A 22,787-nucleotide genomic window follows, 5' to 3' on the forward strand; every position below is an offset into this window, starting at 1 on the left:
CTCTGTACCTGCAGCTCAGTCTGACCCTGCCCAAGCCGGCTCTCCTGTGCTTCCTCCAGCTACACCTTCGTGTTCAAGGTGGTCCCATGTCTTGGGGAGCAGGACAGAGGCTGTGTCTGCACACACACACACACACACACACACACACACACACACACACACACACAGACATACACAGACACAGACATACACACACAGATACAAACACACACAGACATACACACAGACACACACAGACATACACACAGACATACACACAGATAGACACACACACACAGAAACACAAACACAGACATACACAGACACACAGACACACACAGACATACACACAGACATACACACACAGACACAGACATACACACAGATAGACACACACACACAGAAACACAAACACAGACATACACACACAGACACACAGACACACAGACGCACGCACGCACGCACACACCTGGCTGCCTCCTTCCCCACTTTCCTGCCAGAGCCCGAGTTCCTGCCCCTGCCTTGTGCCCATTTTCCTCCCACTCGCTGCCCAACTCCTGGGCCTGCCTGCAGGTCCCCAGCCCCTCCTGAAGCCCAGCAGCCAGTCCAGGTCCCCCACCCACAGCCCTGACCTGCACCCTGGGAGCGCACCCCGGCCATGCCGCTGCCCCAGCCCCATCCCCCCCACCTCCCCACCGCCCCAACCCGCCCGCCCTCTGCAAGCCCAGTGGCTCCCGGAGTGAGCTGCAATCACAGGCAACAGATGTGAGCTGTGCAAGGCCCCCAGGGCCCCGGTCCTGCCGGACTGTGCAGCCCTCCCATGGGTGGTCAGTGGCAGTCACTGGCATGGCAGGGCGGGGCAGTGTCCGGGACATGCGGATGGCACGAGGGGGCACAGCTGGATGCGTCCCTCCGAGGCTTGAGCCCAGCAGCAACCCTGCAGGCACTGACAGGTGGGCAGAAAGGTGGGGGACTCCGGGGCAGGGACAGTTCTGGGGGGTCAGACCCCGCGTCCGGCCTGCACGCAGGGGCAGGCCTGTGCCGCTCACAGCTGGCTGGCCACACTGTCCCTGGGGAGGCCATAGCCCAGGGGGGCCTCGAACACGCTGCCCCCGTCGGTGCTCAGGTCGTCATCGTCGTCTGAGTCCTCCAGTACTTTGCTCGGCAGCTTCTTGAGCCTGCGGAGACCAGCGGGCAGGTGGCCTGCTCAGGACGGGGGTCCTGGGTCCCACGCCCACCCGGGGCCATGGGGCTTGGCACTCAGTTTGCAGGGGGAGGGCGGCTTCTCAGCCCTGGGGCCCATGGGGGGGCGGGGGGAACTTTGGGGACTGGGTGCCCCGGCATCTGGCCACCCAGGCCCTGCCCAGCCCCCTCAGTCTCAGGCCTGAGTCTGGGCCAGGCTGATGCCAGGGGCTGTTTGCAGCCCCGCGCCGCAACTTCTGGGGTCTGCAGGGAGACGCTCCCCAGTAGGGATCTGTCGGCCCCTCTGTGGTGTGTGGGAGGATTTCCCCAGCAGGGTCCCTGTCCACTCCTAGAGCCCTGGACAGAGCCCCCGGGGCTGGTGGGGCTGCGGGGCCGAGCAGAGCAAGATCCCGGCTGTCCCCAGAACACTTGGGGTGTCCCCCAACCCCACCCCCAGGAGCAGCCGTGCTCCCAGGAGTGGCCCTTGGGCTGCTGTGGGCTGCGCCCCCGCCCCTCTGACAGCAGGTGAGGCCAGTTCGGCCGCTCTGGCATGGGGCCGGCACACGGCAGGCCTCCGGGAGCAGAGACCCTGGCCCACCTCAGGTCCTTCTTCAGGGCACTGAGCTGGCCCTGGAGCTGCTCGTTCACGTCCAGCTGCTCCTCCAGCTCCCTCTGCAGCTTCTTCTTCGAGCTCTCCAGCCGGTCGATCTCCTCCTCAGCCTCCTCCACCTGGCGCTTCATGGCTCTCAGCCGCAAGCTGAGCTGTAAGGGCAGCGGGGATGAGGTCAGGTGGGAGCGGGTCACAGAGGCGCGGCCACCCAGGCCTGCTGGGGGCCCGGGCAGATAGTGGCGAGCCGCCACACCCGCTCGAGCCGCCCCTCACCTGGTCCTTCTGGTCCGTCAGCGACAGGTGCTCATCGTCCACTTGCATCACCAGCTCCTTCACCTTCCGCTCCAGCCGCCGGTTGCTGAGCTGGAGGCTGGCGCGCTCCCTGCAGGGGCAGGGAAGAGGCAGGCATGCCTCACTGCGTGGCCAGTGGGTGGTCAGGGCCAGGCTCGGGGCCGGGAGCCACACACCGGGGCTCTGAGAAAATGACACCGCGAGGGCTGGGACAGACGTGGCGGGCCTCTGGCTGGCCGGGGAAAGAGCTGCCTGCACTATGCTCTGCATGGCATGGCCCCACCCCAGCCCAGAGTCCCCCAAAAGCAATCACGGGCTTCGTTCTGCTCTTCTGCGGTACTCCCAGCGTTGCTCAGGGCTCACTCCTGGCTCAGTGCCCAGGGATCATATCTGGCAGTTCTCAGGAGCCCCTACTCGGTGCTGGAGATCAAGCCCGGGCTGGCTGTGGGCGAGGTAAGAGCCCCACCCTGTACTATCTCTCTGGCCCGGAAAATGGATGATGGGAACCGTGAACTGCTCCTGCACCCCCAGACTAGGAAAGGAGCCCGAGGAGGGGAGCATGATGGACCCCCAGCCTGCTCGGGGGGCTGCAGGGGGCAGTCGCAGAGGAGAGGTGGTCCACCAGGTGCCTGCTTTTCCCATGGGGGCAGGGAGGGTGAGTGTGTTCTGCTCCCAGGAGGGCCTGGCGGGCGGCGTCCCCTCACCTCTCCTCGCTCTCCAGCCGGTCCTCCAGCTCTGCGATCCGCGCCTCCAACTGCACCACCAGGCCCTCTTTGCTGGACCTGTACGAGCCTTCGAGGTGGATGATGCGGCTCTTTAAGTCCTTATTCTGGAAAGCAAAGCAGAGGACCAGGAGAGGCTGGCAGCGGGAGCAGGCCCTGGGGAGGGTCTAAGGGAGGGGGAAGGGGGAGCCTCCTGAAAGGGGGCTGACACTCTTTCAGAAGCCCAAATGGATCTTGGGGTACACCCTAGACCCCTGCCTCCCTGGACCTCAGACTCAGGGGCTTGTCCATGGCCAGCGCTTTACCTATGAGCCAACCTCGTCAACAATCTGGCTCAGAGAGAGATGCCCGGGCCACTCCCCGGCGGGACCAGCAACGGGACCAGCAGTGCCCCTCCCCTGGCAGACTTCAGACCACGGGGAAGCACGCCGGGAGAGACCTGGGAAGCCCCCCGCCCAGCCGTCCCTGCAACAGCCCTCACCTGCCGCTCCAGGGAAATCTTGTCACACTCCAGGTCTTGCCTCACAGCTCTCTCCTGGAGCAGCTCGCTCCTCACCTGCTCCATCTGCACAGGCAGTGACAGTGCGTGACAGTGTGGGCCGAGGGTGTCCCAGACCCCAGAGGGACCGCCATCCCCAGGGACCCAGAACCCAGGCCCCTGCACACAGTGCAGGAGGCATGTGCACCCGCTGGCCTCCCCAGGCTGCAGAGATGATGTGCAAGTCCCAGTCCCACCCAATAGCCCTGGGCGGCAGGTGCCTCTGGCCTCTGTCCCCTGAGACACTCCTGAGGTTGCCTGAGACCCAGAGGAGTGACGCTCTCTGAACACAAGGTCCTTGTGGAGATGGGCAAGTAAGAATGGGCAGGGTGGGCTTACACAGCGTCTATCCAGGCCCCGGATTTATACGTCCTCACAGGACGGCATGTCCCTCCATGGAAACGGGCACACACAGAGACAGTCACAGGCCGGGGGGGGGGGGGGGGGGCAGCGCCCACAGTCAGGGACGGCAGCTGGCTGGGAATTCCCGCGACAAGACGCGGCCCTGCTGAGCTTGGAATTTAGTTTGCTGATTTGTGGCCCCAGGGCCACACTTCGAGGTTCTGGACTGTATGGTGCTAGGGCTGTATCTGGCACTTCCGCATTAGGGCGACTGCTCTGCGCTGCCCACTGTACCATCCCTCAGGCCCACGTTTCATCCAAGGCTTCCGGCCTCGGACACTGAGTCAGCCCATCCCTGCCACTCCAGAGCCTGAGCTGGGGTGCACTGTGACTGCTCCCCAGAGAGGCTGCCCCCTCTCAGCACCCTGCGGGTCCTGGGCAGTCCCAGCATACACATGCACGGTCACCCCTCGTCAGGATCTGCACAGCTAACTGGGCCACACACCCTGCAGAGCAAGACCAACCCCCAGGAACCCCCGAGAACCATGGGGAATGAGCCAGCTATGCGGGGTCAGAGGGCAGGCTGAGCGCTGGCACTCAGGAACCCACACCGGGGCCCCGTGACCAGCCTTGAGTCCATAATGGATGCACGTCCACGGTCTAGGGCTACAGCACTGAGGGGTCAGTACAGGGACAGGGACACAGTCCCAGGGAATGGTTTGGTCACGCTCCTCAGCAGAGGACACGGTGACCTTCTGGAGACGGAAGGAAACAAGGACACACAGTGCCCTCATTCCTGGTGACTATGTGGTGATGGGAGGGCTATCTGGGAGGGCCCACGCCTCCTGGCAACCCCCAAAGGAGAAAGAAAACCCAACCGCAATTCCTTCACAGCTGCACTTCCCCGCAGGCCTGTGGAAAGGGAAACCAGGACAGACAGCGGGAAGCGGGGAGGAACATGCACGGGAGGGCCACAGCCACCAGGCTTTGGGAAGAGACTAGGCGGGCCGACAGGAAGCCCCTCCAAAACCTCAGGGGCCGCTCTCAGAGCCCCTAAGGGGTCCCCACTGCTCACAGCCCCTGAGGGTCCCCATGACTCACAGCCCCCCAGGGTCTCCACTGCTCACAGCTCCCCAGGGGTCCCCACTGCTCACAGCCCCCCAAGAGTCCCCATGACTCACAGTCCCCCAGGGGTCTCCACTGCTCATAGCCCCCCACTGGCTGTCCCCGTCTGCATGCAGCCGCTTCCCACGCAGAGCTCAGTGGCTCTGGCCGAAAGGCGGGAATATTCTGCAGCAAACCTTTCTCCCCCAGCCCTGGCCTACTCTGGCAGAAAGAGACCGGGGGTGTGGGTGGCAGGGGAGGCCTCTGGCCCAGGTGTCAGAGAGAGGAGGTGAGGTGGGGCGAGTGCTGTTCCTCCTCGACCTTGTGAGCAGAGAGAACAGCAGCGTCCCAGCTGCTCGGGGGAGAACGGGGGCGGCAGGGGAGGGAAGGTGAAGCCCTGAGCACTCTGGCAGGAGCAGCCACAAGCAGGTGTGGTGGGGTTGCTACCACGGGTGCTTGTGGCCAGGCCAGTCCTGGGGATCAGGAGCAGCTGCCCTCTGGCTTAGTGACAGTCCCAGAGGGATTTTGACGGCCCCTAACAGTGGGCCCCTTAACCCCATCATGTGTCAGCCATGGGCTGGCACAGAGATGACCCTCGGTCACAGGGGAACAACTCTCCACATCATGCACCTGAGTGGCTGGGCCCAGGGGGTGCTGACACGAAGTCTCTTCACAGAGGAGCAGTGACCTGGGTGTCACCCCCCAGCATGGGAGTCCCCTTGTTACATAGGCCACAGGACTCCAACTGCAGCTACCACGGCCACTGGATGGCCATGTGCCCCCACCTCACCCAATGCCACAGGTCTGTCCTGCTCCTGGAATTGACGACCATCCTTCCACTGGGCATCTGAGTCCCAGGCCCAAAGAGCCCCAACTCTGCTCAGTCACACGTCACGCCCCCGAGGGTGGCATGTCAGGAAAGTGACAAACACGCCAGGTTCAGCCTGGGGGTCATCTCAATCTTAGTTTGGTGAGGAGGGTCGGGAGCGAGCCTGCTGCCAGCCCATGAGGAGGTCCCTGGCCTAGACCCAAGGAGGAGGGGGGCACACTGGTTCCTGGACCCACATAGCTCGTTGTGACCTGGGGAGGGGGCCAGGCAGAAGCAACGGGCCCTAAAGTCAAGTGTGCTGATGCTTCACGGGCTGCTGCCCCGACAGCCCTCAGGGCCAAGAGGGGAGTCACAGGGTCTAGAGGAGACAGCCAGGCTGGGCTCAGCATCTAGAGTTAGGGTTTGGGTTTATTGGGGACCCACAGCAGTGCGTGGGGATCACTCCCAGTGGTGCTAGTCGGCAGCCCCCCTCGTGCCTGAAGGTCTTCCCCACCGAGGGCACTTGGGCCTGGCCTGGGGGTATGGAGGCAGCACCAGGCTCACGGTGGGCAGACGGTGCCTGGCAAGGCTTCCTTTACCCTCCCAGGGAACTCACGGCCAACAGCTCGGCCCACCGTCATGGCGGCATACGAGCTGGTCTCTGGCTCTCTCCCCCACTGTGCGGGCAGCGGTGCCTGTGGCCCAGAGCAGGGTGGCAGGAGCGGATGCTGAGCACCTCTGGGAGGAGAGGGAAGCCTGGGCTGACCCTGACAGCGCCCGGAAAAGATCTCCGTTCCCGATGATGTGATGAGTGTGTCCCTGCTGCCTGCTGGCGTCTTGGTTCACAGTGAGGGGACACTTCAAAACTGCAAAGAGCGACCTAACGACAGTGAGCAGTGAGGCACTTGCTTGCACGTGGCCGGCCCGGTTCATTCCCTGACATCCCATGTGGTCCCCCAAGTCCCGCCAGGAGTGATGCCTGAGTGCAGAGCCGGGAGTAATCCCTGCCAAACCCAAACCAAAACAAACGAACAGAAACCCCTGCAAAAAAGCCTCCTTTGTGGTGCGGGAGGACGGGACGGTGAAGCAGGCATGAGCTGTGCACACACCTGCCGGTCCCTAGAGGAAGAGCCACGTCCTTTCCCCCCTCCCATGGCGTTCAGCCCCCAGGCTGCCCACACGGCCCAGGCCAGCGAGTGAATCAGGATTTTTATCATGTATTTAAGTATGCTTTGGGGGCCACACCATGGGTGCCAAGGATGGGACCCAAGCCTCCTGCATGTAAAGAATGTGCTCCTATCCTTTGGGTCATTTCTCTGGCACTTTCATTTTTTAGTTTTAAAAGTTTTTAGCTGGGGGCCGGAGTGAGTAGTACAGTGCATAGGGCATTTGCCTTGCACTCAGCTCAGCTGGGTTCGACATCCAGCATTTCACGTTCCCCCCCAGCACCACCAGGAGTGATTCCTGATGCAGATCCAGGAGTAACTCCTGGGCATCGCTGAGTGTAACTACCTTCACCCCCAAGCTCTTCCCCACAAAAGAGAATAAAATTTGTTTTGGTTTTGGGAGCCGGCGTTTCAGGGGCCCCTTCAGTGGTGCTCCAGGGGCTTGAGCCCAGCATGACCTTCAGGGCCCACACCCATGCTCTGGAGAGCCTTCCTCTCAGGGTTCTGTGTCCCAGCTGACACCGCATGCACACGGCCCCTCTGCCATCCACCTAACACCTCAGGTCCAACATGGCCACAGCTCCTTGCCAGTCTCTGGGATGAAGACACCTGGCTCGCTCTTCCTGCAGCCCCCGGGATCAGCCCCTGATGGACGTGCCCGCCTCCACCCTGGCAGCTGGGTCCTACCTGGTCCCTGCTCCTAGCGATCCTCTCAGACAGAGCGTCCGCGTTGCTTCTCTCCTCCTCCAGCTCCAGCTCCAGCTGCGACACCTTGTCCTGAGAGAGAAGCCAGAGGATGACTGCTCCTGATGGGGAGGGGTCAGGGGCACAGGAACGAGAACCAGGAGCTACGGGACCGAGCATGCCGAGGGTGGGAGTGGAGGGGAGCCTGGACAAGGGTGGGCGGTGTGTGCTCCCGGGATGCCGTGTGGATGGACCCTGCCAGGAAAGTGCTGGGAATCATGGTGCTTCCAGTAAACACAGAGAAGGGTGGGCACAGAGGAAAGAGGAGAGAGAAAAGAGAGAAGATGGAAGAGGAAGGAAGGGGAGCGGAGGGGGAGGGGGGAAAGGGTGGGAGGGAGGGGTCACTGCGTGCTAAACTGGGTCAGCACCGGGACAGAGCATTGTCTACCGCCCTTGCTGACTCCTGATTTAACATCCCTGTTATGGGAAAAGGCATCGCAAGGGGCCAGAGCGAGGGTGCAGTGGTGAAGGCACCTGCCTTGCAAGCAGCCACGTTGGGACCAATCCCCAGCACCCCAGATGGTCCCCCAAGTCCCTGAACAGGAACAAGCCTGAGGACCTCAGGGTATGGCCCCCCAAAGCCAACAAAACAGAACAGAAAAGCAACTCGAAATAACTCTGTTGACAAAAAAAGAGGAGGCAGGGAATGCAATCAGCTCCCTCTCAGCTTCTTGGGAGCTGAAAGCAGGTGTGTCCTGCTGCATCAAGCTGCTTGTGTGCTGGGGGGGCTCAGCTCTGAGACATGGGCACACGTGCGCGCACACACACACATGTGCACACAAGCACAAACAACCACTCATGCATGCACACAAAACATACATATGCATACACACATGCACACAACACACATTCACGCACATAGAGGTATATATACACATACATACACAGACATGTCCACACATGCACGCATGCACACACACACGCACACACATGCACAGAGCTATGTCCACACACCTGCACACACATGTGCACAGACTCAAGTACGTTCACAAACACATATGCACATGCACACAACACTCACATGTACATACGAGAACACAGGCACATGCACACACACAGTCAGCACTGTACTTTCTTGAACAGCAGCCAGTGTAAGCACACTGTGGTACCATCCCTGCAACAGCCCAAACTAACTAAAAATGCGAAATGAGTGTCAGAGTCACAGGCCCTGGGATGCTGGAGACTGCACAGGGCTGGTTGGTGGGCCGCAAAACCACCCAAACCCAGGCTTTTGCACTGGAAGTTGCTGGAAGGCGCTTGGGCTGTGAGTCCTGCCCACAGGCTCAGTGCTCCAGAACGGGCCACGGAGGGCCGCTCTGACCAGACTGCGCTCAATCTCCCGCACACGTTTGCCTGCTGGTTCCTGCCAGGTGGGTCTCTGTGACTCATTAGGGACCAGGGGTGGGTAGGGGAGCCACCAGCAGCGCGTGTCCAGGAGCACCTGAATTACTGCGCCTACAGGACCCACAGCGAAGTCTCGGGTGCAGGTAACTGAACTGGTGCATGTGAGTGATGTGGGCAGGCACTGGGCCTGCCTCTCCAGCACTCACAGTAGCCCAGAGCTCAACACGTGCATGTGAACAGAGAAAGCTCAAAGACAGCACAGGGCATGGGGCCCTCTTCAAGACTCTGCCAGCAAAGAGCACTGTTTTCCATCTGAGGGCTCCAGGAGAGGAGCGGCATCCTAAAACCAAAACCAAAACCTAGCCAAAAGCCCAAACCCAGACAGAATCAGCGGGAGGTTGCTCAGAGCGGATCTAGCAGCAGCCCTCACACTACTGCTGCAAAGGATCTAGAACGGTCAGCTTCTAATGAGGGTTGAGCCCAGCCTGCCTAAAAATGACCTCCCCTATAGCCATTAGAGCCAGGACACCGGCCAACCATGAGAACAGCCTGCACAGGAAGAATAAAACCATGCTGGCCCCAGAGGGCAGGACAGCAGGAAGGGCATTTGCCTTGTACGTGGCCACCTGGGCTCAATCCCTAATGTTCCATATGGTCCAGAGCATGCCAGGAGTAAGCCCCGAGCATCACCAGGTGTGACCCAAACACGGGGGGGGGGGGGGGGGGGGGGGGGGAGAGAAGGAAAACGAGAAGAAAAAAACAGGTCTTCTAAAATGGACTCATGGTATAAAACCTTTTAGTGACTGAAGCATGAAGCATCACTTCATTTGAGGTTCATGCCCAGTGATGCTCGGGGCTCACTCCTGGAGGGGTGGGGGGACGCCCTTGTGGTATGGGATCCAACTGGCCATGTGCAGGGCAAGTCCGGGACTATCAAACACATTTCATAAGGAATATGAAATGCTGCAGAGCCACCCCGCCCCAAGTTTTTTAAGTCATTTTCATTTATTTGCAAAGTTGAATCAAACTACTAAACTCGTTATCTCTCCATGGCATTGGGCACTGTCTGCCTTTTGTCAAAACCTTGACCATCTCTGATTCCGCTAAGCCCGAGACGACTTCCTTGGTACCTTTTTCCATCCATCTCTAGAATCCTCTGTGTGTGTGTGTGTGTGTGTGTGTGTGTGTGTGTGTGTGTGTTTGGGGGCAAGGGTATTCTGGTTGGAAATTGGTTCTGTTCTTTTGGCATTTTGGGGCACACCCTGCTGTGTTTAGGGGACCTTATGGGGTGCTGGCAATGGAACCAGGATTGGCCACGTGCAAGGCATATGTGTCTTACTCCTCTATTGTCTCGCTGACCCTGGATTTGTTCTCTGGTAAACTGAGGGGAATGACTGGAAGGTTCTTCCTATCGCCCTACAGGCTCTTTACACCTTAAGATCACTGTCACTTGGTCACAATCTTCTAAGATACTGTATCTTCATTGTGCAAGCGTTATTATTGGGATGAGGGGCTCCCAAGCTGGGCTCCCAAGGCCTCGGTCATCTCCAGTAGCACTCAGACAACCTGACCGGATTGCTCAGTGCTGGGGCCTCACAAGGCTCATGTCCAGCACTGCTGGGGGCTCAGGGAGGAGGGGCATTGGGCAGTGCCAGGATCAAACTAGGGCCTCGAGTGTGCAGGGCAGGCACATCAGCACCGAGACCCAGCTCACCTCTTTCTGACATACCATCCTGGACTGACTCTCTTCTCTCTCTCTCTCTCTTCTCTCTCTCTCTCTCTCTCTCTCTCTCTCTCTCTCTCTCTCTCTCTCTCACACACACACACACACACACACACACACACACACACGCACACTTGTACACATGCATACACACACTCTCACACATGCACATGCACACACACATGCAGTGGGGAGGTAGGAGAGGGGCTAAAGCCTTCTATGTGCCAGACCTAGGTCCGGTTATTCCTGGCACCACCACCACAGTGCCAGAGGCACCACACACTCCCCAGTGTGGCGGAAGTGACCCTGGACTGCGGGGCCCAAGAGGAACCGCCTCTTTGGGCCTGACTTAACCCACCAGCTCAGGTGTCTGGGAATTGCTGGAAGCGACTCAGTTCCTGAGCACTGATGGGGTGCCCTCCACCATCAGATCAGTGAACAGGGTCGTGCTCTGTGGCTGACACCGACAACTGAGGAGGAACTGGGCCCAGATGGGAGTTGAGGATGGAGCACGGAGCACAGATGTGACCGGCTGTGCGGGATCCCTGGTGCGGCGCCCAGCCCAGCACGGCCACGCCCGCGTGAGGGTGCCTGGAGTCCCAGCGACAGCCGAGTAGGGAGAGTGGCCGGCGCCCAGGGCTGCCCTGCCTCCCTCAGAGAGGGGGCTGGAGGCGAGGGGCTTCCCACCCCACTGCGACCTGAGCCACGAGAGCTGTTGCTCCTTTGCAAGCCCAGGCGCGGCCCTGACGAGGCCCAGCTGTAGGAAGGACGGTCCAGACCCATGCCAGCATGTGCCCTGAGACAGGTCCCACTCGGTGCCGAGCCCACAGACCTCCATCTGCTTGATGAGCCGGGACCGGTCATCTTTCAAGTGACTCTTGGCCTCCAACTCATACTCCAGGTCCTTCAGCGTCTGCTCCAGAAGCTGCTGCTTCGTCAGGGCCTCGTCGCGGGCCCGCTGGGCGTCCCGGAGCTCCTCCCCCATTAGCCGCACCTGCGAGGGGAGAGGGGAGCGCGGGGTGTAGCCAGAGCATGGACCCTGGGCGAGAGACCAGCCGCTCCCTGGGAGCCTGTTTCCTAACCCCCCAGCCCTCCATGGGCTCCACACTCAAGTCAGAAGTTTTTTTTTTCTTTTTCTTTTTGGGTCACACCTGGTGATGCTCAGGAGTTACTCCAGGCATTGCACTCAGGAATCACTCCTGGCAGTGCTCGGGGGACCACATTCCCAGTGGTCACAATTTAATGACTTTTGTTTTTTATGGGATGCTGGAAATCAAACCCGGGTCGGCAGCATGCAAGGTAAACGCCCCACCCGCTGTGCTATCACTCCAGCCCCTCAAGTCAGAAGTTTAAAACTAAATACGCCCGGGGCCAGGGAGAGAGTCCCAGACTTGCCCTGCACATGGCTGGTTGGATCCTATACCACAAGGGCGTCACCCCACCCCTCCAGGAGTGAGCCCCAAGCACCACTGAGCATGAACCTCAAAATCAAACAAAAATTTTTTTCAAAAAACAGAAAAATCATAGTAAAGATTTTTTTCTCCAACTTTTTTTTTTACTTTCAAGCCACACCCACCAGTGCTCTGGGGTTACTAAGGCTCAGTGCTCAGTGCTCAGGTTGATCCTGGTGGTGCTCAGGGAGCCATGTGGTGCTGGGGACTGAAGCTGGGCCTCTTGCACGCAAAGCCTGCATGCCAGCCCATAGCGCTCTCTTCTCCTGAACTGCCTGTGAGACCTCTGGACCCGAAGGTCTATCTTTACAGACACACGGACCGCCGTGTCTTGGCACAGAGAGCACTCTTACAGCAGGTCAGGAACACACAGAAGGCTGAAGAGGCTGGGGAGTGGCTAAGGTACTTACCTGGGACCCACGGGGTCCCCTGAGCTTACCAAGAGTGATTCTCGAGTGCAGAGCTCGGTGTGTACCATATCCCCCAAAAGAACATGTAGATACCATGCAAGGAGAGAAGAGCTCCCCGGGACTTACTGCCTGCCTGTAAGAGCATCCTCTCCTAAGCCCTAAAGTTAGTGAAAAACTAAAATAATGAACCCAAAACTACCTCTGTTGGAAAAATTTATAATAGCAAAAATCTAATAGGATGCCAGCATGGCGGATCAAGACACCCTAGTCTAAAGAGCCACCTCGAGGCCAGTGGGTGGATAAGAAGTCTGCCACGCACACAACTGGCCCAGGTTTGATTCCCAGCACCCCAGGTGGCTCCCCCAAGCATACCAGGGTGGCCCCTGAGTACAGTCAGGAGTAACCCCAGACAGCTGCTGGGTGTGGCCTAAAGACCAAAGAAAACATTAAGAAACCACATTCCCAGTGGTCACAATTTAATGACTTTTGCTTTTTATCCACAAGGTGGCGCTGAATTAACAGTGTTGGGGGAACTCATGGGGGGGGGGGTTCCCCTCTCCATGGCCACTGCCCCCCAGCACGGAGACGGCATGGTTGGGAGCTGGGGGACTGAGGAGCACCCCAGGGCAGCCTTTCGCTCTCACCTCCCCGCCTGTGGAAGAAGTGCCTGGTGACAAGCACAGCCCAGTCTGAAAAGGAGTAGGGGGTGGGGGCCAACCTCCTGCAGGGAGCGGACAGAACCCCCAGAGAGTGCGGAGAGTGCAGAGCCCACCCTGCAGGGAGGAGGACAGACGCCCGCTGAGAGAGCAGCAGGCTACAGAGCCCTGCCCTGCACCCCCCACGTCATGCAGGTGTGGGCCTGGGCCCTCAAGGATGCTTGAGTCCCCCTGGGAGTGGTTCCAGGCTTCCTGGGCAGTGCCTAGGGCAACCCCCCCTCCCCCATACACACATACATAGAATAGCCGCACAGCCCTAAAGGGTGCCCAAGGGGGCGACATCCCCAACGGTGCTCCTCTGTGGAGCCGGGGACCCCTCGTCTCCCTCCAGCAGCACTGCCTGGGATAGGCACCTGGCCCAGTGCAGGGCCAGCACAGCCGTGAAGCAGCATCGAGCAGAAACTGGCCAAGGACTGCTGACCTCTGCGCCCCGCACTGCAGTCCCCAGGGCCTCCCCAGTCTTTGAAACAGGGAAGGTTTGCACCAAGACTGCAAACAACCCAACAGAGCTGCTGGGAACAGGGAGAGGGGCCAGGCCAGGCTGGACTGGGGAGGGTTCGTGCGGGAGTGTGGCCCGGGGGTCAGTCAGCGGCTCCGTAAGCAGGAGGCTACACTGGGCTCCTGGACCCAGTAACATACAGGCGCGACCCTGGTGACCATGCCCTTTAGGGTCCCCAGTGTCCAGTCCAGTGTGGATTCCCCAGGGGGTGCGAGCAGAGCAGGAGAGGGGAAGGGCCGAGGCAGGGGAGGGCTTGGGTCTGAGTGCGCAGGAGCAGGGTGGGTTTGGAAGGCACCACCTGCTACAGACGCCCACCTGGGCCCCACACACGCCCCTGCATCTGCCCAGTGTGCTGGCCCCTGGGGTGCCTCAAACCAAGCACGAAATCCCAGAGAGCCGCAGGAGGGGGCGAGTGACCAGCAACCCCTCTCATGCCACCTCTGGCCAAGTCACAGCTGCCCCTGGCTCAACGGGACAGACAGTGCACATCACGGCCGACTCCACGGCCTGAGCAGCCCAAGAGTGCAGTCCCAGGCCTGGTGGAGCCAGGGAAGATACCGGCTTCACTCAGGGTGGGGTGAAGGGAGCGGGGTCCAGGCTGGAGCGTGTCTAGGGTCGCCAGTGGCAAGTCCACCCGGTGGCCTGTCTCCTCTCTGCAGGACGCCCCCTCAGCGGGTGGCAGGACACAGGGCACCTGGGAAGAGACCACCCACTGCCCCTGCATGGACACGGGGCTCCCCCGCCCCTTCTCTGGGTCACCCCTTGTCAGGTAAGGATCACCCGAGTGGCGTCCACCCTGCCCAATGGAGCAGACACACAACAGGAAGCGCCCGCAGGCCCAGGCAGACTCTCTAGTCAGCCCAGCTGGGGCCGCCGTTAGGGCAAAGGGCTGTGTCCCTGGTGCAGCTGCTGCAGAGATGGAAACTTTTCTCTTTCAAAGCACAAAAATTTGTAAGTCTACAACTGTACCTCATGGCATTTCACTATTAAAAAAAAAAAAAGAAAAAGAAAAAACACCGAAGAGAACTGTGGCCTCAGCGGCTCAGCTCAGGACAGGGAGCCCCACGTCACGCCCGGGCCACCCGGGACCTGCACTCAGGGTTCGAGAGTCAATCAAGGCCGCAGTCTCTGGCATATCTGCACACTGACCCGCCACTCTCCTTGCATCGTCAAAGATCCTGAGTTTGTTGTTTCTCTTTGAAGGAACTTGTTTTCCCGTGAAATCAGAGTGCTCTTGGCACTGCTTATTTAAAAAAATAATAATAATCCTTAGATTAAAATAAAAACATTCATGTCCAGGATATGCAGACACTCACGTGATACCCCAATTATTAAAACACTGTTCTCTTGTGTCTTTATTTTAAACAGGTAGAAACCGATGCTGAGAACTCTGGAACGGCGGGCTCAAGGACAGCACCCAACAAGAGGCAGACCCAGACATGAGCAAGCTTCTTAGGGCCTTTTGCATTCCAAGAAAACACTCAAACAACACCCCCACTCTCCCCCCACTCCCCTCCAGCTGCCTGTTCTCTGGAAGGAGGCTAAAGATTTTACATTGTTCTCTTTGTCAAACGTATAACCAAGAATCTATTTTTGTAACTTCAGACTCAGTGATTCCTGAGAACTCCACTGGCCTCCCAAATGGTTTGTTCTGAAATACTGCCCAGCACCACAGCTTCAAGGAAAGCCGGGGTTTCCAGAATCAACGGCAAACAACTGGTTGTTATTACAATCCCTGGGTGACGCTTAAATGAAAACATTAACACACATCAATCATTTAAACTCAGCTGGGCACAGCAGTAGTGTTGGAAGCGCTCTCTGCTAAGCCATTCAGGCAGAGTGGATGGTGGGTGGGGCTCCCCCAGTCATAGGGAACGGTCTCGGGGAGAGTGGACGGTGGGTGGGGCTCCCCGGTCTTAGGGAAGGGTCTCAGGAAGAGTGGACGGTGGGTGGGGCTCCCCCGGTCATAGGGAACGGTCTCTGGGAGAGTGGACGGTGGGTGGGGCTCCCCTGGTCATAGGGAAGGGTCTCGGGGAGAGTGGGCGGTGGGTGGGGCTCCCCTGGTCATAGGGAAGGGTCTTGGGGAGAGTGCACGGTGGGTAGGGCTCCCCCAGTCATAGGAAATGGTCTCAGGGAGAGTGGACGGTGGGTGGGATTCCCCCGGTCATTGGGAAGGGTCTTGGGGAGAGTGAGCAGTGGGTGCGTTCACCCAATCAGAGACTCTGAACTCCACAGGCTTGGGCACCTTTCCGGGTGCAGACAGGTGGAGAGAAACACTCTGAGGAATCTGCCCCGCATCCCCTCCTGCACAGGTGACACGCACAGGGGCCCCCGCCCAGCCCCTACCTCATCCTGCGCCCTGCAGGCTGCCAGCCGCGCCTTCTCCGCCTCCAGGGCCTTCTCTGTCAGCTGCCCCTGCACCTCGGCCAGCTCCTTCCGACTCTTCTCCTTGTGCTCGTCCAGCTGGTTCCGGAGCACCAGCGTGGACGCGCGGGACGCCTCGTCAGTATTTGCCACCTGGGGGTGGGGCGCGGTGAGAGTGGGCGCTCCGTCCACTCAGAGCTCGCTTCTTCACTCTGCCTCTGTCCCCCCACTCGCAGGAAACAGCACGGACCTCTCCCTCGGGGCCTCCCAGGAAGCAGGAAACATAGCCCTCCCTCACCGGCACGGCCTGTCACGGCCGGAGCTGCCGCCAGCACTGAGCCACCCTGCCCGCATCCGGACAGGTCTGCACTGGCGAGGGGACCAGTGGCGCAGTGCCCACGCCCAGCGAGGCCCCACTCTGCACCAGTGACAGAGACGGGAGAGCTGGACTTCGACCCCGCTGCTCGTGTCCAGCGAGAGAGATGGGGCATAGCCCGGTCTGCCCTGGTGGCCACTCGCTCTTGGCTGAGACAGAATGCCAGACTTGGGACACTTCCCGCCATCACACAGGGACAGCTCAGCAAGTGAGGAGGCCTGGGCATGAAGCCCCCGCGGTGTTCGAACCCGGGGCGGGCTGCTCTGCTCCCCCATCACCTTCTCCGCTCTGCCCTGCCCTGCCCCACGCCTCCCCCCTCTCCCCTGAGAGCCTCCCCCTGCCCCCACCTCCTTCTGCAGCTTCTCGATGGTCCTGTCCAGGTGCCAGCGCTTGCTCTCCAGGTCATTCTTCAGTCTCCGCAACTGCTCCTTCTGTTCCGTCTCAGCCCGGAGCGTCTCCGCCATCTGCTTCTGCTCCTGCATGGTCCGGCTCAGCTCCCTCTGCAGAGGGCGGAACGGCCCAGTGCTCGCCAGCCGCCAGGTCAGCTGTGGCACAGCCACACCAGAAACCTGCAGCCTGGAGCACGGTGCTAGGGAAGGGCCCGACCCAGGCACAGCAGGTGCCGCTGCCTCTGGGACTTGGTCAAAGGGCAGCGCAGACTTGACCAAGACGTGGGGAGGAGGAAAAGGACCAAGGGTTCATCACAGAATCAACCATCGGCCCAGTCTGCCGCAGCAGTCAGGCTGGGTAACGGCTAGACCTGGGTCCCCGTGGGTTCCAAAGGGGAGCGAAGGCCGCACACCAGCCCTCGGCCACACCCAGCATCCTTGCGGACCTTATATTCTAGAGTGTGCTCTGCTCTGCAGGTGATCCTTATGGGTGAAAGGGCTAAAAGTGAATCTGTAAGATAACTTGGTGTCACTGGGCCAGGGAGAACCAGAATCAATCAACGGAATCCATGGGCCGAACCTGGACACATGGAAAGGAATCTGGGCTTTCCAGGGCGATGGCCGTGATAAGCAGGGCCTGCTGAACGGCAGAGGCAAAGTCAGAGATGGAGATGGCACAGGTCAGGTGCCTGCCTTGCACACACCCCGCCCTGGTTCTAGCCTTAGCATCCCACAGGCTCCCTGGACACTGCTGGGGGCACTGCCAGGGGTGGCTGCAAAGCCAAGCTAGAGATGTACATACAGAAGACTATTCAGAAAATCTATACCAAATACTAGTCCTGACTCTACAGTGTGACCACCATGGAGCCAGAGACAGTACAGGGTTGCTGACACGCTTGCTCTGCACGCAACATGGACCCCCCAGCACTGCAGAGGGTCCCCCGAGCCCTGCCAGAAGTGGCCCCTGAGCACAGCTGGGAGTGGCCTCGAAGGAAGCCAAACCAAACCAGGCCCTGCTGCGTCTCGGCTGTCTCTCACGTGTCCTGCGCCCTGGTCTCCCCACCCCCCCCACCCCCACCTACAGGCAGCTCCAGATGGAACAGTTCAGTGCCCACGCTCTGATGATGCCAGAAAACACAGGGACCTTTTCCCACTCAGAAACCAGAAATGTGCCTGAGCCGTGCGGGGTGTGTGTGTGTGTGTGTGTGTGTGTGTGTGTGTGTGTGTGTGTGTGCGCGCGCAGGAATGTGTGTGTGTGTGGGGGGGGGGGGTGGCGAGCTAGGGTCCTGGGGCAAACACTGGCCTTGGCACAGACAGCCCCCAGAGACGGCCCTTCAAACACTCCCTGCTCCCAGTGCTCCGTCTACCTCCCAAGGGGAAAGACCCTCCTTCCGCAAGTCTCCAGGCAGCTGCGTGGGGATGATGCCTCCTGGCCTCGTGGGCCCAGAGCACACACCTGCCCAAACAGAGAGCGGCCTGCACACCCTGGCCCTGGGTTCCGCCTCTGGAAAGCTGCCAACCCCTGAGTCCAAGACTACGGCTCCCGGCCTTGGCTGCTGACACTGGGGCCAGGCTGGGCCTCCCGTGGCCGCAGGCCAGGGCCCAGCCATGCTGCTGCAGAGGAACAGCGGCCTGATGCCTGATGCCTGCCCCACACGTCCCAGACAGAGGCAAATGTGCCCGTGCAGCCAAGAGCCACTGCAGGGGGCCTGGGAGGAAGCCCAGGAGGCGTCGGAGTTACCTGGGCCTCTTCCAGCTCGCTCTCCAGCGCCCTGCATGCAGACCTGGCTTCCGCCTCTTCCTTCCTGGAGCGTGTAAGGGCCTCCTCCAGCTGCCTCACCTCGGCCTGCAATGGACACACAGGGCTCGAGGCACCTCAAATATGAGCCGGGGGGGAGGGGGTGGGCTGAGCACACACAGGGAGCCCAGAGATGGGCACAGCCATATGAGGGTGACCCCACATGCCCCACCTGCGTCCAGGGTGCCACACGGCTGGGCACAAACCATGCCACTGCCCACCCTCAGGACTCACTCTGCAGGAGCTTCAGGGGATGCCTCCAGGCAACTGATGGGAGACCAGGAGGGGGTGGGGGTGCTCCGGTGGGGTAAAACTTGACTTCCTGCCCCCCCCCCCCCCCCCCGTCTCCCTGCCATGAGCACCTCCCGCCAACAGCTTCCCATGCACAGAGATCTGGCATGCCAGATAACTGGTCTGTTAAAGGCTGAGTGACTTCCTGGCCCCACCGACTAAGTGTGTATTTTTCTTTAAATGAAAAAGGTATCCATGAATGGGAGGTGGCCTGGATGGGACATTTAGATGGTCTCTTTCAGTAGCGAGTGCCTCTGCCAGGTAAGGAATGTGGGGCCAAGGCACAGGGCAACAGGTGAGACCCTTTCCTTGCACGTGGACACCAGGATTCAATTCCCAGCACCCCATATAGTCCTCTGAGCCCCAATAGGAGTGACCACAGACCCAGGAGTAAGTTCTGGGCATCCCCGGGGATGGCCCCAACATGAAAATGAGAGACCAAGCAAACATCAAGATGTTGGATGTTTCTGGCATGCAGAGAGTCTGCAGGTGCCGGCCAGCCAGTCTGCCTCTCCCCCACACTCTCACCACTCGCTCCAGGCAGGCCCTGCGGCCCGCACTGCCCCTGGGACATGGCTGCCACTCTCACCTCCCGCTTCCCGAGCGCCTCCTGGCTCTCGGCTTCTCGGCCCTCGGCGTCGTGCACCTGTGCACGGAGCTGGTCCACGCGGCTCTGCAGGGCGTCTGTGTCCGCCCGCAGCCTCTCGTTCTCCTCCTGCAGCCGCACGCACTGCTCGGCCCCCGCCTGACTCTGCTCTGCGGCGCTGCTGCGACTGGCCAGGACCTCGACGTTCTGCATGGAGCAAACAGAGGATGTGGCTGGGCCTGGGCACCTGGGGAGTGGCAGCTGGTGGCCCACACACAGGCTCCTCTGGGACATGTTCCCAGGCATGGCCGTGCTGGGTCAGGTGGAAGCTCAAACCCTAGGTTTTGAGAAATCGCAAAAATTGTCCACAGAAATGAAGAGGAGGAGGAGGAGGACTGGCCTTTAGTAGGAAGCTGGCCGCCGGGATGGGGTGGGAAGAAGGTGTGAGAGACAGACACTAGGACAAGGGGAGAGGGAAAGTGCCTGCCACAGAGCAAGGCCGTGGGGACAGGACGAGACGGAAACTAGGGACACTGGGGGAGGGTGGTGGGCACTGGTGAAGGGATTGGTGTTGGAACAATATATGCGGGACACAAATATCTTAGTAACTTTTTAATTCATGGAGGCAGAGAGAAAGAAAGGAAGAAAGGAAGGAAGGAAGGAAGGAAGGAAGGAAGGAAGGAAGGAAGGAAGGGAAGGAGGGAGGGAGGGAAAGGGAAGGAAGAAAGGAAAAAAGGAAGAAAGGAGGAAGGGAGGGAGGGAGGGAAGGAGGGAGGGGACTGTGGACCCATGTCTGAACAGTTCTGGTGTGGGCTGGACACTGCCCTCCAGGACAATGCATGCCAGGCGCCGCACTCAGCCGGTACACCACTGGCTGTGGCCAGTCTTAGTGTGTCGCTTGCCACTGGGGCAGTGCGGGGCTTGGGACATAGCAGCACCAGCCCTGGGCGGTCTGTCCGATGGCCACCATCCTGGATGCAAAGCAGGGCATGGGCCGAGCACAGATCTGTGCCGGGAAAGTCGTGGGGTAGGTCTGGCTGCCCTGGGAAAGGCACCCTAACCACACCCTTCTCAGCGTCTTCCTCCCGGCCAGGGGAAGACAGGACTTGGCCACACATCATCAGTGCCACCGCAGCCCAGCTGCACCCGCTTCTCTCAGTCAGGAGCTGGTGTGTGATGACCTCCAGAGGGGGCTGGGGATGAGATGGCGAGGGGAGACAACTGGGGTGGAGGGAATTCCACCGGGGGGAGGAGGGGTGGTGCTGAAGGGCGGTAGAGTGTGCACGAAGCCCCACAGTGCTGTAGACCAGAGCAGAAACAGGACTGAGGCCGTGAGCAGGGCGGGCACTGGTGGAGGGAAGTGGACACTGGAGAAGGGGTCGGGCGCTGAGTGCCCAAACACAACCGTGAATAACTGTGTCACTTCAGGATGACCAGGTAGAAAAAAAAAATAAATTAATAAGAATGGCTCCAAGGGGCTAGAGGGAAAGCGGTGGTGAGGTTCTGGCATTGCCTGCTGCTGGCTGCCTGAGTTCTGGCACCGCAGCGTCCCCGAGTGCCTCCAAGACCGATCCCTGAGCACAGCGGGGTGAGGCTCCACACCCCTCTCCCCCCGACCCGTTATCCTTCACATAATCATAGCCCACATTCCTACCAGATTAAAAAAAACTGGCATGAGATCAGCAAGGAAAAACAGTTAACAACACAGTTAAAAACACAGTGAAAAACAGTTAAAAACACAGACAAACCACCTTTCCAGCCAATGCCGAAGGAGCTGTGGGTGGACCGGCCCAAACCGTGCTCTAGCTACTGCCTTGGGGGTCCACCTCCCTGCCCTGCTCCACACAGGACCCCCGCACTGATAAAGGACAGTCTCAACGTCAAGACTTAAATCCAGCACAGGGGAGCTGAGAACGTGCTGGGACTGCTCTGTACGCAGCACGATTGAGGAACATGCGCGTCCCATTCAGGGGAGGGGGAGGCAGCACCACCAGGCGACCTCCAGGGGGCGCTCAGGCTTCCATTCCTTGGCTTAAGCAACCCACTGTCACTTTCTCTGTCCTCCAGTTGTTCATCGATTTGCTCGATTTGCGGGCTCAGTAACGTCTCCATTGTGAGACTTGTTGTTACTGTGTCTGGCATATCGAATACGTCACGGGGAGCTTGCCAGGCTTTGCTGCGCGGGCGAGATACTCTCGGTAGTTTGCCGGGCTCTCGGTGAGGGGCGAAGGAATCGAACTCGGGTCTGCCATGTTGGCTGCGTGCAAGGCAAACGCCCTACCCGCTGTGCTATCGCTCCAGCTCAAAAGCAACCCAGACTGGGAAATGGTCTTGGCCACAGTCCCCTTGGCTCTGCAGACTTCTTCTTCTTTTTTGGGGGGGGTGGGGTGGGGTCACACCCGGCGATGCACAGGGGTTACTCCTGGCTCAGCACTCAGAAATCACCCGTGATGGTGCTCAGGGGACCATATGGGATGCTGGGAATTGAACCCGGGTCGGCTGCGTGCAAGGCAAACGCCCTACCCATTGTGCTATTGCTCCAGCCCCTCTGCAGACTTCTTGCCTGTCTCCCATTTATCCACACACAAGACGTGGATAAACGAGAACGCAAGGCTTGTGGAACATCTGTGAGAAAAGAAGCCCCGGTAGGGCAGGGATTTGGCCTCCTGGGCGGTGGCACAGCTCACTGGGACAGCTCCCTTGTGGGGCCTGCCCTTCAGCAGTTTAGCCCGCTGCCTTATTCTGAACCTAACTTGCTGGAGAGCTTCCAGAGGCTTCCACCCACGGGGAACAGGTCTGATAATGACTTGGGGACACTGTTACGAGAAAACCAGCCTGGAGCTGCTCATTCCTTTCCCCGACCCAGTGGGTTGAAACCCAAAGCTGAATGGCCTAGAGTCAGGAATCCAGAAACGTGAACCAAAGCAGATTTTCGACATGGATTTCACGACAATTCCGCTGAGGAAGATTAGTCCCCAACAATGGTGCGGTATCTGGATGGTGAATGAAGTCAGACCCTTCCTCACTCCATACACAGAAATTAACTCTGGACACGCCATGCATGTAAGTGTCCAGAGTTAATTTACACCCAGTGTAAGTTCTCAAAAGAAAACAGAGGGGCAGATATTTGTGGGCACAGAGTCAGAACATGTCCCTGAGAAATGTCACAAAACACACAAATCATATGGGAATAAAATCAATTTCATCTATCTGTAAAACACAAATGGCACCTTAAAGGCTGTGAAAAGACAGAGCCCGGATGAGGGAAAAATATTTACAAAAATCATATACCTGCTAAAAGTCTCATACCTGAGACAGCTGAAGAAGTCTTCAACTCGGTAACCAGAAGGTAAA

At 59.4% G+C, this 22,787-nt stretch overlaps 1 protein-coding gene across 1 annotated transcript in view; it reads right to left on the reverse strand.

Moving 5' to 3' along the window:
• Nucleotides 1-707: 707 nt before the first annotated feature.
• The window catches only part of CGNL1 (cingulin like 1), a 133,828-nt gene continuing 111,748 nt past the window's right edge, over nt 708-22,787 (reverse strand). Inside the window, exons 9-19 of the mRNA XM_056130697.1 lie at nt 19,437-19,640; nt 18,500-18,604; nt 16,717-16,869; nt 15,976-16,146; nt 11,386-11,547; nt 7,430-7,519; nt 3,266-3,349; nt 2,767-2,891; nt 2,045-2,153; nt 1,760-1,923; nt 708-1,157 (exon numbers count right to left, since the gene is read on the reverse strand). Of these exons, the coding sequence (XP_055986672.1) occupies nt 1,025-1,157; nt 1,760-1,923; nt 2,045-2,153; nt 2,767-2,891; nt 3,266-3,349; nt 7,430-7,519; nt 11,386-11,547; nt 15,976-16,146; nt 16,717-16,869; nt 18,500-18,604; nt 19,437-19,640 (1,500 nt within the window). The 3' untranslated portion in view covers nt 708-1,024. The remainder of the gene's footprint in view (nt 1,158-1,759; nt 1,924-2,044; nt 2,154-2,766; nt 2,892-3,265; nt 3,350-7,429; nt 7,520-11,385; nt 11,548-15,975; nt 16,147-16,716; nt 16,870-18,499; nt 18,605-19,436; nt 19,641-22,787) is intronic.

Source organism: Sorex fumeus, unplaced genomic scaffold (genome assembly GCF_029834395.1).
Source record: "Sorex fumeus unplaced genomic scaffold, SorFum_2.1 ptg000081l, whole genome shotgun sequence".
NCBI lineage: Eukaryota > Metazoa > Chordata > Mammalia > Eulipotyphla > Soricidae > Sorex > Sorex fumeus.